This window comes from Camponotus vicinus, unplaced genomic scaffold (assembly GCF_025532165.1).
Source record: "Camponotus vicinus isolate PSW18456_S1 unplaced genomic scaffold, iyCamVici1.0 SCAF_6, whole genome shotgun sequence".
NCBI classification, from domain to species: domain Eukaryota; kingdom Metazoa; phylum Arthropoda; class Insecta; order Hymenoptera; family Formicidae; genus Camponotus; species Camponotus vicinus.
Window position 1 is genome coordinate 9241436 of NW_028141978.1, and position 19466 is coordinate 9260901.

General features: G+C 33.9%; 1 protein-coding gene across 16 annotated transcripts in view; it reads left to right on the top strand.

Moving 5' to 3' along the window:
• The window catches only part of Dnc (phosphodiesterase dunce), a 315712-nt gene that overhangs the window by 203962 nt on the left and 92284 nt on the right, over positions 1 to 19466 (top strand). For 4 of the 16 annotated variants that reach the window (XM_083101558.1, XM_083101559.1, XM_083101560.1 and 1 more), the window contains exon 2: positions 947 to 2268. The exons of 10 other annotated variants lie outside the window; for them this stretch is intronic. In XM_083101558.1, the coding sequence (XP_082957684.1) occupies positions 1259 to 2268 (1010 nt within the window). In that variant the 5' untranslated portion in view covers positions 947 to 1258. Of the gene's footprint in view, positions 1 to 946; positions 2269 to 17240; positions 17342 to 19466 lie in introns of those variants that run through there. 2 more of the 16 variants (XM_083101561.1, XM_083101574.1) reach the window with 2 other exon arrangements.

The following is a 19466-nucleotide window of genomic DNA, read 5'->3' on the forward strand; positions in this document are numbered from 1 at the left end:
TAAATGTTGCGGTTAATACAGAGAAATAGCATTCGGAAAGTTATGTCGGTAGCACGCGATTTTATTGTAAACTGGCCATGCGGAATTACAATCGTTTCGCTAATCGAATTTATGAGAAAATCGATATTCGTGTCGACATATACGAGTAATCTTTCGCGATAAAAGAGAGAATCTCACTCGGAAATAAAAATATTCGCAATTTAATGGCTTGCGCTTCAAATTTGTTGATGATGCAAGTCTTCCGTTTTTCATCTGCTATTTTTATTCACGAGAGTATTTCATGGAAATATTTGCCATCGGAAGAATAATTTCAGCTTAAATCGCGAATGACGTTAAATTATTCGTAAATCGTGCAAACTTTGTCGGGAATATAATCTTTTGACCGTAAATAGTTCGCAATTTTTTCATAGACTGTAGGATAAAACTTCCAAAATACGGTGATTTTTTCGCGTAATTTTAGCTCACTTTGTGACACGAAAAATAACCGAATTTTGGCGTACCTAGGTTCGATTCAATCAATTTGTTCGTAATAGAAAAAAATTGCACAGTCGCTACGAGATATTCAGATATCGGTAACTAGTTTATATTCGTTGAAAATTTTTTTAAACGCAACTATTGACAGTCAAATTTTCCTTTTATACGCTTGAATTTTAATCTCACTTTTTATATTCTGCTTGCATATGGATATTTGTTAATTTGTTATTATTTAAAATATCGATTCTTAGTCATTTCTACGAGATAGAAATAAAATTTAGGAATCAAATATAATAGATTCTGTGACAAAATATTTGATTATTTATTGATTGTATATGATTGCCATTAAGATTTTTTAATGGAATTAATTGAAATGAAGAGGTGCAATGCAAAATCACGTCGAAAGTGGCTCCAAGTACTCCAAATAAACTGAGTTGTCTCAGAAATATTGAAGAATATCATTGATTTTCAGCTTATTGGCTTTTAAGCAAGAGCGTGTAGATGGAACACGTGATGCAGCTGAGAAAAAAGAAATGTCGAGAACGATACGTTTCGATCTGACGATAGAAAGATCTGCTGGAAGATCTACTGAGAATTGGTTGAAAATTTGATCCAAGTACGTCGTCTAGACGGACGAGTTTAATCCCGCTGGATTAACCACCCGCGAATAATTTTCCGACACTCTTCTTCAGACAACGTCACGGAGGCTGTTTTATTCTTCTCGTAATTCGGTCATATCAGGCTTTCGTTTGTCTCTCTTGAGGAATTTAGCGAATAATCGAAGATGGAGGAAGACGATACCGAGGATGTGCGCGAGACTATCAGTCAGCTGATGAGCCGACTCACCACGAAAGTTAGTACATCTTCTACGAAATTTACATCCAAGACTAACCGGCAGATTCTACGAGCGCAAGAATCGGCCGAAGATTCCGACACGATGGAATACGCGTCTGAAAATGAAGTTGAGAATTTGCCGAAGGACGAAGACACGTCGATTAAGATGCGCGGCAGGATTGAGAAGAGTCATCACTCCCTGGACGTTCCGGACGAAGCCGACTTTATGATGCGTAAAAAGATGACGACATCATCGTCTCTTCGCGTAAGCGATTCAAAATGTATCGACTCGCGGCTGGGCTTTTTCATGTCAAATCGCAGTCCGCAGTCCAGCTCCAGTCAGGAGGAATATGAACCCGAAATCAAGAGTATCTCGAGATTGCAGATGCAACAACAACGCCAGCAACAGCAGCAGCAGCAGCAGCATCTATTGACAGCCGGTGGTGTCGGTAGCCAAGTGACCGCCAGATCGATGGAAAGTCTGCGATTGTCGAAAAACTTTCTCAGCGCCGACGATCGCTTCAGCGAGGATTCCAAATCAATGGAATCGCTCTCCGCGTCCTCGGAAATGCACATGGGTTCATCGTCAAAGGGCCACTATAGAAGCTTCCTGACGTCGTCCACCAAGGACGTGCGCAAAATCGTAACAGTCGAGTCGAAGAGCAGCGAGAACCTGCATCGGGAGGAGAGCCTAAATGCCGAGGTCAGACGTGGTCTTTTCGCCAATACCGGCTTTGAAAGGAAGATACCGCAGCACCTGAGTCTGCCACCGCCGTCTAGCATATTCTCTTTGACCAGTCCGGGAGGCAGCGATCGCAAGATCACGATCCTGAGCCCACATTCGCCCATGCAAACGTCAGAGTTTCAATTCTCTGCGCAAACGCTCAAGAGTAGACGCAAGAAGGCCATCGTTTTGCCGAGGTTGGTGTTGCCCCGAAGCGAATCCGAGGTCTTTTTAGAGTGAGTAGCTGAATGATCGAATTTTCTCTTCTGTTTTGCCATTGTGGTCGGTGTTTTCGAGGTAGGATCGCTCGAGGCGATCATTCTTGTTTTATTATTTGCTGAGTTAACCTTTCCGAGTTTCGTTAATGTGTAAAAATGAAGTAGAATGAGGGAAAATCGATAGGAATTTATCGCGTAAAATCTTCGACCGAGCGATGAATAAATCAATCGATATGGATACGCGAGGTACTAAACAAGACCGAAGCTAATATGCATTGTAATTATTATAGCCACTCGATATCGAGATACGCGTGAGAATATTTAATATTTATCATATATACATTGTGTTAATCCACCGGGACGTGAATTATATTATGGCGCGAATGATTATTTCATTATGATTATGAATTAAATTGATGGAATAATCCATATCGCTCATATGCAAAAGGAAATCTATGTAGCATATAATATTGTAATGATATATTGTTACTGTTGACCCCCCAGCAATTATATATGAAAAATTTTAATAATTTGCAGATATAAATCGAGATTTATTATTTATTTCAGGATAATTTCCAAAAAATGATCATTTAATACGAGATATTTACAATATTTCAGATTTTTTTCTTTAAGAGACAAAAATTTTTGCAAGTTTCTTGTATTTTACTAAAGTCGTGGTGACATTGATATTACTTTTAACTTTATTTGTCAAGGAATAACATCGTTGCATCATAATATTTTTATTTAAAACTCTATTCATATAATATTAAAAAGACAAGTCATAACATTATTTTTTATTGTTATGAATTATAATTTTAATTTTAACGATATATTTGTTTTTGAGGAAGTGCTAGAAAGAACATTACATTGTTAAATATTGGTCTTGTTATTCGAAAAAAGATAGAACTGTTTGCCGCAGGAAAACATTAAAAAAAGTATGTAAAAATATTATAAAATCTTGTAATCTTTATCAGAGGCCTAAAAGTTAGTTATTTTGTGAAAATGATGCAAAATATCATGTATGCTTTATTCTTGAAAATGATCATCTCGAATTTTCTTGAAAGCACTGCTAATGGTCTTAACTTTGATTTTGTGTTCAGCGCATAAAACTTGACGCACGATTATCCAATCTCCGTGTGGTTCATTTAACATGTTATATTTTGCTTCCCTCATAGCAATCTCTTGCTTTCTAGAAATAGTCGATAATTAGAAGCATGTTGTGTAAAATAATTATGTAACGGGCATATAGTTACGTGTCTCTCTTAATTTACGAACATTAAACAGGAAATAATCTTTTTCGCCATACGTTTGTAGCGATTGCCTCTCTGATCGCAATCTCTGACAAATTATAATAATTATGTCATATTTTAAGTGCGAACATACATTTGTCGATCATACGCGAGAGTTTACCGTACGCCTTTCAACTAGGACGTTCGAAAATAGATTGCGCGTCTAGATGCTTTCAAGAGTTGAAAATGTCTGCCAATGAATGTGGCATGGAACACGAACGAGAGAGATGTGGAAATCTTTCTCATGCTGCTTTTTCCTGGAGAAATGACGTCGAACAGGATTGGAAACCATTTAGACTCCAATCAGAATAAAGTTACATTCGTTCGATTGACGCGAACGTACCATCCTGATGGTGCAAAGTAGCGAATTTTTTTTTCTTGATTCTTTAAAGGCATATTTGTAACGAGGTAACTCGCGTCTTCAAAAAAATTCAACCTCCCGTCAAAAGAAAAAAAAGGAATATACATCTCACATAAAAAAGATTTAGAGCAACTTGATTTTTTTGAATTGAATGTAAAACGATCTTCAATCAGGATTGACGTACGCTCGAAAAGCATATATTTATGATGTATGCGCGAATTATTCATGAGTGAAAATATGACTTGGTAAATATATTCTTGACGGCTTCTGCGCGTGTTTGATTTTTTTTATGACAGAATTATAAATCTTCTTTGATATTGTACACATACTAAAACGGCTGAAAAAATTTGTGAAAAATGATTTCGCATAATTTTCTATATTTCAATATTACTTATCAGCTCTTATATATCAGAAAAATAACTATTTATATTCTTCTCAATCTATATCACGTGAAAAAAATGGCAAAGTTTAGTAATTAATCTGTGGATTCTCGAGCGGAAGCTCGACGAGATAAATTCGGCGATTGATTAAAAGTTTTTTTATGGCTTCGTACGAAATCTTTATTAAAGTTAAATCTTATTAAAAGTCGTTCAAGAGCCGTTTGCAAGATACGATTTTATTTTGCATTAAACCATCAAAATAATTAATCAGTAATTTATTTGATTAAATATTCCATATAATTTCTAATAGTTGATATAATTTTCTTTTGTCGCGTTGCACTAAATCATTTTTACACGTGCTAACATTACACGAAGAGGATTTTTCTTTATAATAAAACTATTCATGTTATTCATTTTTGTTAATGAAAAATTGATTTTAATCTCATCAAAGCTTTTGTTGCCTCAAAGAAAATATTATACAAACAGAAAATACAAATAAATATGCTGTACGGGGATTTTATTTGTAATATCAATCTATTTATAATATTAATTATATAATAATTATTTGTAATATTAATTAGGATTACAATATAATAATTATAAAATGTAAAATAATTACAAAAACAGACATGTTCTCTTGATAAGAATTGATATGTTGCGACTGGAAATACCAGAGTACACAAAGTTGAAACGTGCTTAAGCATCGCGGGTTAAAGCTTCGATCGTTCATATAGTCCTCATGTTGCGCAAAAGCCTTTCATTTTATATATATGATCATAGCTATAGTGAAGTAATGCATCTCTGTTTTCTCTTCTCTTACCTGCATTAAAAATCTTCTGACGTTATTCGTAAAGGGCGCCATCGAGTCTGAACTCGTTAAATAAAGCCTTTTTAGGATACGTTTTGCTGCACACTCGAGAAGTTAAATACAAAATATAACGAAGTAACAGTGGTTTGGTTATAAGATTTGGTTAGAGTAATTACGGTTCTATATACAGGGTGTCGCAGACCACCCGTATCAGCCGAATATCTCAAAAACTGAGCGCGGCAGTCAAAAATATTTCAGACAAAAGTTGTATGGTTTCGAGGGGGCCATAAGAGGGTATCATTGGTTTGACCTTGAAGAGTTATTTGAAGGTCACGTGAAGATCACCTCCAACTTTTTAAATGGAACCGCCTACTTTTTATTACATATTCTTGTAGCTTATCTCGAGAGCTTTCCAAAACACTATAATTAAGTTAGTTTTCATTAAGTACCTTCCGAGTTATGAGGTTTGAAATAATTTCTTAATTTTACATAAACCATAAAATATCTAGAAAAATATTCATTCTTCGATTATCTTACCTTAATACTTTTATGTACAAAATAATGAGAGGAATCAATTGGTGTAAAGAAAACACACAATTGTTTTTAAGAAAAAATATGTAATTGTTAATTGCAAATTACATATTTTTTCTTCGAAACAATTATGTGTTTTCTTTACACCAATTGATTCCTCTCATTATTTTGTACATAAAAGTATTAAGGTAAGATAATCGAAAAATGAATATTTTACAAGATATTTTACGGTATGTAAAATGAAGAAATGATTTCAAGCCTCATAACTCGGAAGGTACTTGAGGGAAAAATATTTTATTATTTATATAGTGCATTCTCATTAATTCAATATTATTTAGTCGATTGTCCATTATTGCTTTCTGTCTTGTAGGTAATAATAATTCATTTAATCTTTTTGTTTGATAGGAAATAGTAATTCCTGTAGTCACCAAATAATATTGATTTCTACATTGTTGTTTTCTTTAGAAAAAACTAAAGAAAAAACATAGAAAAATCTAAAATGTCATTTAGTGATACCAGTGGCGTTGAAAATATTTATTTATGACACATTGTTTTAGATAACTTTGATGCCTAGCTTGGTATTGTTATTTTTCAGCATTACTACGGTTATATTTTTATTCATACGAAAAACTCGTTGACTACGACATTGACACATACGTGGTGTTACCGTGATATATTGCCAGCACAATCATCATTTTCTTTTAAAATTATTATTAATCTATGCTGAATTGAGAGCATATTTAAAATTATATAATTAAAATTTTTGGCAAACTGTAACGTGAGAAAAAGATTAATAAAAAATAAGATCAGAAGCAAAAACAAAAAAAAATTGAATTAATATTAAAAGTGATATTTATTTTAACTAAATTAAAAATTGTCATTATTTCTTGTATATAATATATTTGTAAATGAAGATTTTTGAAATTGTCGAAATATTGTAATATTGATAGCATCAGAGCGTAACATTAATTAAAAAGATGGTATGATGTAGTTACGTGAACTCGTTGAATGTAGCTAGTTAGTTATTTATGTTGCTACAAGTGACGGATGAGAGAGCATTAATTTCCCATCAATTACTTACATGCCCTTTGAGACACACCATGTTGCAACATAGCTTTGCAGGAATCACTAAATTGAACACAAATGAATGAATGTAGAATCAACAATGCATTAAGAGCACGTTGCTCGTGAAACATGAATATGGGAGATTTCATGATTGAATTTTGATATTTCTGTAACTAAAATAGCAGCATATTTTTGCGAGATAAACTCACAAATGAGAACAAAATTACTTACTTATTCTATTTTAGTGATTTTGAATTTACTCTTGCGTATGCACGCAACGTTACACGCTAATTAATCGATCAATATTACAGTGCGTTGTTTGTCGAGTAGTTGATTGCAACTCCAGATACAAGTTTGCCTACAGTTATTCTGTCTCTCGTTAAACTACATTATTCAGTACGATAAATTGTTACATAATTTGTAATCCGTGCAAATATCTTATGTGAAATCTTATGAAATGTTAGTTTTAAACTAAAATTTTAAATTTTAAATTTTGAATTGACCGAAATTCAATTTTTTATAATCGTGGAAATCATGGTATGGACAATTAATGGTATTACTTCTCGACAAAAATGGTTTAGACATATTGATACAAAAACTTGATATGCCTATTCTAAATTTGTTATTCATCTAGAGTCGAAATATTGTATTTAATAATAAATTTTGCATTAATAGAGATTTCTTATTTATCACGGAAGAAACGAGAAGATGTTGCTTATAATTTCTCTCATTATCTTTTGTATTTTAAATTATTCTATCTAATTTTAATAAGATATTGAAACTTTAATATGTTATCGCGTTTTATTATTGTTTATACGCGTGACGTTATATTTTGCAATCGTTCTATTGCTGAAGTTAATTTAAAAACAACAATGCGTTACGTTTGCTTCTGGTGGAAATAAGCAATTTCAAACTTTATTTCAAACTTTTTTGCGTTCGAAGCACATAACATTAAAATACAACGTGACGAGACTTAAAATGACATCGTTTCAAATTTTATTGTCTATTCAATTTAAATATAATATTATGTTGAATATAAAATATTTTATTATATTATTCTTTTATTATATCAAAGTAGATTGCTGAAATAACTTGGATTTAAAGACGTAAAGACCACTGTAATAGAAAGTTTTCGAGTTATAGTATATTTACATGTAATATATATGAATAATGGAATTTCTCGATGTGACAACGTTAATGTTGAAGGCATTAAATTCTTAAATGGTTATTTTGCGTGCACTTTACAAACCTTATCGTGAGAATCACGCTAATAGAAATTTAAATGCATTAAGCTTCTCTGATATTTAATATTTTACACGCGATCGATCATTTCGACCCTTACTTACACATAGCCTCTTCTTTTGCGTTGTTTCCTCGACGATTCTTCCGTAAAATCGATTGTAATACGACCAGCAAGGAGGTCGTACAGTGACCTTGATTCTTCTAACAATAAGACTTAGCCCTAGTCACTGAGTTCTGTATATTGACCTAAACCTAAAGTACTCGTACTGTGTACTCAAAGTACGTTCGCGCTTGTAGAATGACAATCGTTGATGGGTCACGCATGATGAGTTTCACTTATGATCGCTTTCTCCAAGTAGAAAATTGTTCCAAGGTTACGTGCAAGTTCCGTTTCTTGATCGCAATAATTTATCATAAATATCTATTTTTAGCTTCTATATTATATATCGAATGGTAAAATTATTTTCTTTCGTAATTTTTAATAAAACAAACTCTATTAACTTTTACAAAAATAGTCTTCGCTTAAAAAATAAGATATGATGAGAAATTTTATATAATATATTGTGCGATTTTTAATGCACGCTTTAAATTCTATCTATTGCAAGTCACGACGGATACCTCCCCTTTAAAGTTTCCTGTTACATTTTTTTTTTAATTTTCCTTTATTCTTGCAGACACGCAAATGACGTCTTTCATTTGATATTGTCTGCCACTGGAATATATGTTGTGGAAATCAAACATTGATATTTGTGATTTAAACGAGAGAAAGAGAGGGAGAGGGAGAGGAAGAGGGAGAACGCATGTTTCTGGATCGATACATGGGTTATAGTACTGACATTATACACCAGTCGATGTGCCAGTTCTTCCAGGTGAAATTACACATTTCGTTGCGTTTACAATGAGCCATTATCGTTCGTGCGACGCCACGGGAATCGCGGATCAGTATATTGTTCCGTCTGATTCGTGGTCTCTTGCGCTAATACCGCGTATATTTGTCCATGATATGAACTTTGGCAAATACGCCAAGAGTGCAGGCGCACGAGCAGAAATTCGAACTATTGTATACATAAATGGTATATTGATTTATTGAAAAAATACATTGGTATAAAATTTATATTAAAATGATAACAAAGCGCCGCGCGCGCGCGCGCGATTTAAATATTGAAACTGGGACTTTCGTTTGCCAAACGCGCGGATTTTCTTTGCATTTGTGTTATTATTCGCAAACTTGACAATGTATACGAACTTGTTATTGGCGATGACGTACAACACGGTAACGGTTACGCAATAGCGTTGTATTAATTAACGTGATTGCGTTGTAAGTCCAGATTACAAACAGTAGTACAATATAATGTTAACGCAAACAAGCATGCTTAACCAATTTAATTTTGCCTGTAATTCTTTGCTGCGAATTGCCTGTGTAATAAAATAAACACAATCTTAATTATGTTCTCTCGCTATTAATGCAATTTATATTAACATTTTTTTTCATGCAAAAATATTAATTGCCACACGGCTTTAGACCGATTGCAATGAATAGATTAATAGTTTCAAGAGAAATGATGTAATTTTGAGACGCGTCAAATTGCACCCTATGGGGTGCTGCACTGCCGTGTATAATAATTATAACTGTGTAATTAAATTAAGGCAAACTCTATCATGCTAATTATACTTTTTTTCCTCTTTCATTTTTTCTTTTTCTTTGCTTGATTTACGAGAGGAATCTTGTTTATCTGATATATAGTTTTACCACGTAAGAGCAGAAAGTCCACTCAAAGCTCGAGATAACTCTCTTGAGATTAATCGATTTTTTCGAGAGTAGTTTAGTCCTGGTGGAATTTAGAGAGTTGGATCTTTACTTCCAGCTATCATAAGAATTTCCTAGATCTTTCGACTTTTACTCATAATACTTTTACATGTTTTTTTGTACTCTTACGATTTTTTTCAAGTTGTTTTCCAACGTTAGGACAGAAGCTATTCTTGTCTTGCGAAATTAAGTCAGTAATTCCGTCTATATTTAAAGTTAGATATACATACCTAAATATTTCGATCGTGCAGTTGCCAATGTGAGTCAAGGAGGTATGCGAACTTCAACGTTGACATTTTATACATGATTGTGTCAAACCGTCAGTTACAAACGGATTTGTCGTCAGAGGCTCGGGAAGATTGCGACACTCAGCTGCCAAATTGTCACGTTTATATATAAGTGGATTTCTACCAAGCATGCTTGTTTAAAATACGCGATTTTGTTTGCATGATTTTTTGTTGCGAAACGCGAGGATTTCACTTTAGTGTTTTTACGTGAAATATTTTTCCGCGAATTATTTCCGCGAGGAGATCAAAATAAGACTGCTTTTTATTTTTACATAGAAAGATTGCATGTATTTGTTAATTTTAAATTTCATGCATATGTTTGATCTGGGCGAGGTCAATGTTTTTCTTGTTTTATATAAGTTATCCCGAGTTTCCCGCAATGCGGGAAAATGAGATCTGTGTTTTCTCGGATCGCAATTTTCCCGGCAGCGCTACGACGGAAAATCTGCAAACCTGATGAGCTTTCCGCGAAAATTTTATCATAGTAGCTTTTCACCACTGAAGCTAACCGTCGTCTGCTTTACCGACTATAAAATCGATCCATAGGGTGTCTACAAAGTTTAGCAGCTGAACAGTTCGTGGCAGCACAATGCGTTGCTCGTAGAATCAATATTGAGATGGGTCAAATTTTGTTTTCATTTACAATTTATCCGGTATGACATGGCTATCTTTTCTTTTCGGGAGCGCGAAAAAAAATATATAAAAATTTAATAATACATGACAAAAATTTAATAATACATGACAAACATATATATACACACTATTTTATTTTCTAAGAATTTTTTAATTTTTTAAATAAAACAATATATTTTTCAATTTAATTAATTTATAAATTCATTAGAATTAAAAATTCATTTTATTATTAAAAATTTTGTCTATTTAATTTCTTTTATACACATATATATTGATATTATTGATATTATTCATTACAATTCACTTGAAATTCTAATCAAAATCATTGAATACAGATTGCTATCAAATTTATCCGCACGCAATTATTATTGCGTCTATATAATGCAACGATTGAACAATATAAATTAAAGCGATAGGCCAAATAGTAGTCTCTTGTTAAACTCTTATGCAAGGATGTCACGAAGGATGGATGAGAAAGTAAAAAGCTCTCGAGGTTTAAAAGCGTCATTGGGGAGTACTTGCATTCTTAGAATGTGGAGGGAACGAATTGAAACATGGTCCGGTAATGCAGATTCAGCGGGCGAAAAATAGTGTCATCGTGGAATGCACTCAAATGCACCTAATAATGCAGAATGTGATGCATTCTCTAGATCTCAAGTTATTGATATGCATTGCGAATAAAAAAATTTGTTGCAGTGTGGCTTAAAATCTTTGATCGGATACAAAGATATTTCTCATTCAATCATAATCGTAATTATTGCTTGAGAATATTAACACGTCGAAAATGATTTTATATATCTAGACGGATTTATCATAATAAATTTTTGATAATCTCTCTGCTAATACGTGCAACGAAAATTTGCGCAGCGAAATTTGATTTTTTCGATATTTTGATGCCCTATATTGCAAATAATCCATGCTGGTATGATATATGAAATTAGAATTGTAACATTTAATCTTGATGAAAATGTTGTTCGTGATATATGCATTAGCTTTATATAAAAGATGGATAGAATTTCGCTTTATGGATAATACGGGTTTAATACGTTTGCATTAATAACAATCATGCGATAACATCATTGTGTTATACTCTGGTTCTATTTCTCTGAAAACTCTCTCATGGAAAATATTCGTCTGTATTTATCGAAGTGTTCGTCAAATACATTTATTGATTTCTCATTGTAAGCGCCACTTGAATCGATTGATCGTCGATATCAGATTGCAGACTCCCTGTCTTTGAAATTAGTTTTCCATCGATTTTTCATTCGAGATATATTTCCCCACCTTTTATGCTCTCTCTTTCTTTTTTAGCTCATTCTTTAATAGTTTTGCGAATCCACATCTCGTTGCTATGCGGCAGCCACATATATTGTATTTATAAAATTCATTTTTTTTCTAGTGATTCGTAAAAAAAAGATATCTTTATTATTGAACAAAGTAATGTTAATTGTTACAGTTAATCTTAAAGTTTTCTTGGCTTCATCGATAAAATGTTTGAAAAAAATATTACAAGTTTAAACGACTTTGAAATAATATATTTATCTCGCAAATTTTTACGTTATTTAAAAAATTCACTTTTATTCATTTTTAAATATGTATATATTATAAAAAAGCACGAAATATTTTTTACAAAGGTTGTCGAGCTACATGACATATATTAGTTGTCAATTATATTTACAGTTGACTTATTTTTCTGCTATCGTACCACAACCTTATTATTATTTTGACAAGTGTAACGAAGCATTCGATATATGATCTCTCCCTCGTTTTTCATTGCTCTCCGAGGAAATGCGTCCTTTTAAATTTTCTGCTACTGTGGGTACACAGCCACCGGTACGGCGCCCTCGATGCCATTGATTTTGCGTCGTGGGTGTGTCGTAAAAGCATGTTACGTTAAAGAAACAACCGAATTTGAAATATTGCACTCACTCACGATTTATGCCGTAATCGCATCGTTGATGAAATTTATTAATTAAAATTATGCGATTTATGACTTTAAATAATTCACCAATAAAAAGAATTAAATATTTAATTGTTTTCAAAATTTTAAGCGCAGACGTTTCTCGGGCTTTAATATTCCTGATATATGATTAAATTAATAATTTGATGAAAAGATGCATTGAAATAACTTTCAAGAGGATGTTCTCCTTCGAAGCCTTATATGTGACGTAAAAATAGAAGGAGTCGCAATATGTATATTTACCCCTTCCGAGAGGATATTACGTTATTTAAATTGAAGTCGCGTGCGTATGATCAATATCACGAAACACTGTAGACGTAGGTCATGGGTGAACACTTGCTTTCATAGCACATTTGTTACCACGCTTCTATATGCATACATCACGGTCACGGATTCACGTATTTCTGTACAAATAAATTTATTTCCGTTGATTCGTGTCCCCATCTTTCTCTTTGTCGCGCCGCGTCATATGTTTTATTAACTTATCCACTTCTTTTATTTAGTATTCTAACGTCATCATAACTCGAAGCATTTCTCCCCCTTTTTTATTACATAAATCACCTACATGTTTTGACTGTCCATTACTTTCACGTGTAATATTAAGCATTTCATTTCTTTTGGAACGTAATTTCAGGTATCATAAAAGGTACCGAAATTTATCGGCATCGATAAATCTGTTTTTTGAACTAAACATGTATTTAAACATGTATTTTGCACGTCATATATTCTGACATTTCCGATATTAATAATAATCGTCGCTCGTCGCAATCGATGGGCTCGTCGAGAAGTAACGAAGTTCGAGATTTACGGCTGTTAACCGCGTGCGCAAATTACACGTCTCTGTAACGTAAATATTGCGATAAACTTGTACTCGGAATGCTTTCATTTGCATGGTCGTCGTTCATTCGTGCGTCCCGCGACAAATGTATCCTGTTGCAGAGTTTACTCAGACCCACGTTTGCTCGAACGACACGTTCCCTCGTCGCATTCCATTGATTTCGAGAAATGTGGGTGTGTCACTCCAAGCACGTGGTTCCTCTTCCGCGTTTTAGAGCGTGTGTTTTCGCGATTAGCGGCTGTCGTTTTAAAGACAACTGTCGTCTCATGTTTGCTGGCTTGACTACTGATCGATTTTCTCGATTACAAATTTACACCGATTAATTGTGTAATCATTTATTTAGATAATCGAGTCAATCTACCGATAATTCTCTCTTGAATCGCGTTGATCCTTAGTTCAGTTTAGAGATCAAAAATTTGCATTGTCGACTAACGTTTATTTAGAACCTCAATTAATATTTCCGTGATACATGAATTTTATTTTTTAAAATTTAAAATTTCTTGTCATTTGCAAACACTGATCCAAAGTTGAAAGGTAAACAACTGCTTTTATGTTGAAATATTGTATTTGCATAGAAAATTGCATATTTCTATTGTGTTCAGTAATAATTAAATTAACAGTTGTTATAAAAATCTTGTCTTGGATCTATTAGTCTGTAGCCATTGTGTTTATTTTATTTGTCAGCAAGAGAAGGATAAATAATAAGAAAGTCGGCCGTATCCGATAATAATAATAGAATAAAAAGTAGATCGTTAGAGAGAAAATTGAAAAGAGAAGATAAAGTCTGCCTTTCCTCTTGCATTCATCTGGGTCGCGTTTTCATATTTTGTCGTTGAAAGTTTGCCGTCATCGTTATAGTTTAAAATTTTCAATTGTATTCCCCGGCGTATTCATGGGTTTTTTCTATTTATTTGTGAATCGATTGGATTTATTTATTTGCATATTTTTTTATATAAATTGTAATTTTTTTTTCATTCTATTTTATATTCTTTTTTTATATTCTCTTGCACCTCAATTATTTATACAATTATTATTATTTATTCTTCTCTCAATTTTATACGAAATTTGTGTAGAAAAAAAATCATCTTTTTATCCATTATTCCTAATTACTCATGTCTGATTACTTCCAAACATATCTACCGCTCGTTTACTTTTTCGGGGACCAGCGCGATGCGCGTAGAACGCGTCGAGCCTTTTAATTAATTCCGTAATCAGTTACCACTCGCGCAGCGTATTCTCTCTTTCTAATTACCACCCCCTTCGCTCTCCAGGGCGGGACGGCCGTGAGCGTCGGCGTTTTCGGCGCGGAAGTCGACCAAGGAGGCGCTCGCGTCGATAGAACCACGAGAGAACGGCGTCACTCCTCTTCGTCGCTCTTTCGTTCTCCATCTTCCTTCGTAGTACTCTCTACCACTTCCTCCTCTGCCACTCTGTCATTCTCTCTCTCTCTCTCCGTCTCTTCCCTCCTTTTCTCCCGTTGCATTCCACCCATCTATGGGTTTACGCTCACGTTCCTGCAGCCACGTTGGAGCGGTTTGCTGGTCCGTACGAAATTTCTCGTCGCGTCATCCTCGTAGCCGACCTCGACTGTCGCCTCTGATCCCGCTGTGATCATTCGGTAGATCTTCCGTCTCTGCGCGCGCCCTCCGGCATTCCGCGCGCGGATCTGTCCATCGCACAAAGGGCCAGAAGGTTGTCGCGCTCGCCCCGGGTGAGAACGCGTCGTTCGTTTCGCCGATCGATCATCGATGGATCCTCGTCCCATGTGCGACGTGAAAAAGAAGCAACGAGTGCATCGTGCGTATGCGGACGACCATGTGCACCCGATTGATCCGCATGCCGGATATTTCTTACGTCGTTGTGAAGCGTGTCAGAGATGAGCGGGATGAGGTCGCGTAGTGACGTTTCGCGTACGACATATCCACGCGGACGGTGATCGTTGACGAATCTTCCAAGATGACTGCCAATGCGAATTCTAGTGCACCTCGGTGAAAAATCAGCTGCTGCTTGGAACTGACATGTGTCTTTAACTGGGAATGTTAAATTTGTTATCGATCGATTGTGATTTCCGAAAACGTTGAATCTTGTGCTTGGATAACACGTTGATTATATATCGATACCTGCATGTGTGTGGTTTTAAATAACGTCAAAAGAGACATTTGCAGTTAAATGACGTTTGATAATTGAAAGAAAAATGCTTCGGTGAGGAATTATTCGTCGTAAGCAGGGAACGTGTGAATTATTAGAATGTAATTAAAATATCTTGAAAGTGAAATAACTAACAACGGTGGTAAATAATTGAAGATCGATTGCAATTTCTCATGCTTTATGATGAAAAATTATCAAGTTATATAATTATAGTTGTGAAATAATAACGATATACTTCCCGAATAAATTACGCAGTGATATAAGTCAAGCATTAACGGACGTGTAATTGTAAATGCTGCATGTATATATGGATTTCTAAATCCGTTAATTTGAATGATACGGAATGATATGGAATTAAAGATACCATACATCCATTGTGAAATTTTTCAATTCTCTTTGAGAAAAGAGAAAAAAGAAAACGTTGATACATCATAAACAAGACTGACATTCGTTCAACGAGATTGGAACAATCCGAATATTAATTTTCTGATGAAAAGATAGAGCAAAAAGGAATAAATAATTATTTTAAATTGTTTATCCGATTTAATGCAGAAAAAAAGAGCTTTATCTATATTTAAACATTGATCTCACAATTTTAACTCCTTTCAATAGCTATTTATATATACCGGAAGTTTTGACGATTCGACAGATAATCGTTTCCTGTTCTTGGGGTGAAATAATATTTTTTTTATTCTCACAAGAAGTAACACTTTTATAGCGCGCTTAAGACTCGTCGAGGGATATACAATAAAACTGCTTAGTTATAGGCGGGATGTCGAGTGCCCGAGATTCTTCCCCGAGAAAATTTTAATATCGTCGAGTTTAATAAAAAGCGCCCCGCAAATGGTCTTTCCATTTAAGCCTGCCTGGATTGTGGCTTGTTATTCGTCACGCAATTTCGACCATTTCATTTTAAAAACGACTTTACATTTAAGATAATGGTCACACAATGGACGTGTAATTGACATAATCTTGTAATTACTTAACAAACGATAATGAGAGGATCTGACAGTATCGAGAGCTGCGTCATTCGAACATCATCGACGTCCATCGAAAAGTAATCGATATGAGCGAGCGAATACTACAGGGATTTCTCGGAGGAATGATAGAATTCACGAAATTGAAAGCTAACGTAGTGCTGCATCTTCGTTGCAGAGTTTCAATCGGATATTCAAGAAATATTAAACTTTCCATGCTGAATTCCGAAAATCTTGCCATGTGTGTTCTTTGAAAGGAGATCAATGCGCGTTTCTCGGCTGCTTCTGGATCTCAGAGAAATGCGACCTGAAGTGGAAAATCGTGCACGGAAATTTCTCGGCTTCCAAATCGGTTCATGCGTCAAATCGAAGATATTTATTCCGAAATAAAAATACAATGCGTGAAAATGTTTATGACTCATGATACAATGAAGACGTATGAAAATATGCGAATTTCTTTTTCTAGCGTAAAAAAATTGTGCGACATGTTTTTTAATTGAGTTGTTAATATGAAGCGAAATAAATGACCTCGTGTGAGCTTTAAGCTGTAATAAACGTAATAATGTTGCCGGTAAAATGGAAAATAAAATAGTAGGACGTTTGCGATTCGAGTTGAAACGGACGAAACTCTTTACATGATTCGTAGGAAAATGTAAAGCTACGATTGAAGGTGACGACGATGGGCCAAGATTGGTGCACGCGTAGACGTAAACGTTTGAGCAATTGTTGCTGCCCATGCGGACCACGTGTTCATCCCTCAAATAGGTCAGTGAGTTACTAGACGTCAAATATTAATAGTAACAAGCGTACTTCACGGATATTCGTGATTAGAGTAGTTGTTCAGATATTTTTAGCGAATTAAACGTGAACTTTAATGTACTTTAAATAAGCGTATTTTCAAGAGAATTTATGCCACATGCATCTCGCTTTAGGGGATACAAGGGAGAGATTACAATATTTACTATTTAATTTTAAAAGCGTATAAATTGTCTAGGTTGCGTGATAGTTGGTAGTTCTGGATTTCTAACAAAGCTATAAGTTTACCGTTCGATAAAATCAACGAAGCAAGATACACGAAAGTGATAATTTCGAAAAACTCCCTCGAGAAATGCGGTCTCGGTAATTTTATGACAAAATCAGTGTTAAGGTTTCTTAAAGCTTTTAGCGATACTCTACAATCGATTATTCGAAAGTGTATTATAATTATAATATATTTATTTTATTCGCATAAAAGTTATTTGTTTGAAATTTTTCTAACAGAAATTGCAGCGTAAGTTTGTGGTTCAATAAATCATCATTAGAAGACGAATAAAATAAGAGGCCGTTTGTAGCGAAAAGGAGAGAAAAAGGTTTTAAAATATCGAGGTTATCCCGATAAATCGAATGACGTAAGTGCTCGGTCGTTGAGCGACGAAAATTCATAAATATCTGAGATGATGGCAGTCAAAGTGGCAGAAAGTATATCTTGCAAAAATTGCCAAAAATATTTTTTATTCAGTTTTATACAAAAATATTCATGGCTACATAAATATGTGAAATGATATTCGTATCAACTTCGCCTTCATCGTCATGTTAGCTATGATAGCAAGTTATATTTTGATCGTAAACTGTCCTAATCTGATTATTTGAGAATCATTAATCATTAATCATTTATTAAAGTAAAGACATTATTAGTATGCAATTTTTAACGATCTATTAATACATTGCAGCAGGAAAAAAAACGTGTTAAAGGTCAATATCATTTGCCGACGCTGCAATCAGGAAGTGTAATATTAAAGTGTCTAGCAGTCAGGGAAATCTGGAAAACCGGGAATTGTCAGGGGATTTTATAATTCTGAAAATATCAGGGAAAAATCAGAGATTTAAATAATTTATCTGAATTTTTTCACATTTTCTTCTTATTAATTTGACACATTTTTTAAAAACAACACTTCATCCTGACCTCGGTGTGATAATTTTCTGTTTTTGTTGAAAATCAATTTATTTATGAGCGTGTTCGGTAATTTATATTCTCACTTTACCAGCAAATAAAATGAATACTTTTTTGATATTGAATAATATTTTGAATTTTAAATTTTATTTGTTTCTCGATAAAAATAATTCAAAGACTTTTGATTCAACTCATTTAATTGACTTATAATATAGCGATATATACGCAAATTATGTATTTTGAAAAAAGTAATGCTGAAAAATCAGTTAGGGAAAAATAATTCTTGATTCTGGAAAATTTGGAAAAATTAGGGAATTTTTTTTGTCTGAGTCTGCTAAACATTCTGAATATTTCGAGGAATTTATAACAGCGTGATGTTTCTATGCGTAATATTTTATATGCACGAAAGTGCAAATCGATAATTTTCGCTCTTTGTTCCATATCGGGAGAAATGCAATCAAGAATTAACTTAATCACAATAATCTGCTTCGCATGTATACACTATTCAAATATGCTCGCACAAAATGCGCAAAAATTCACGAGACAGTTTTAGCCGAGAATTATTCCATTAACATTAATTACATTCTCATAAAAGTGGAAACTATTTGCTCAACCATTATACATTTCTCTTCCTCTATTTCTTCATCTTTCACAGAAATTGAAGAAATTCTTTCGTAATTTCTGAAGCTAATATCTTTACACACTGCCTTACCGTACTATTAACTATTAAAGCGACAAAAATCTTTATCAATTTATTGATCTTCATTAATTTATTTCGAATATCGGATGCGGAGAAAATTGGAACGATATATTTTTATAATATTATTGCGCGCAGTCTTATATTCTCGATGATTGTACAGTGCACTTCATGGGACGCGCAAGATACACTTTTTTCATGTTTTCCTCAGTCATTAAAAATTTCTCTTAATTCAAGTACGCTCCTCTTAATCCTCGCGTTCA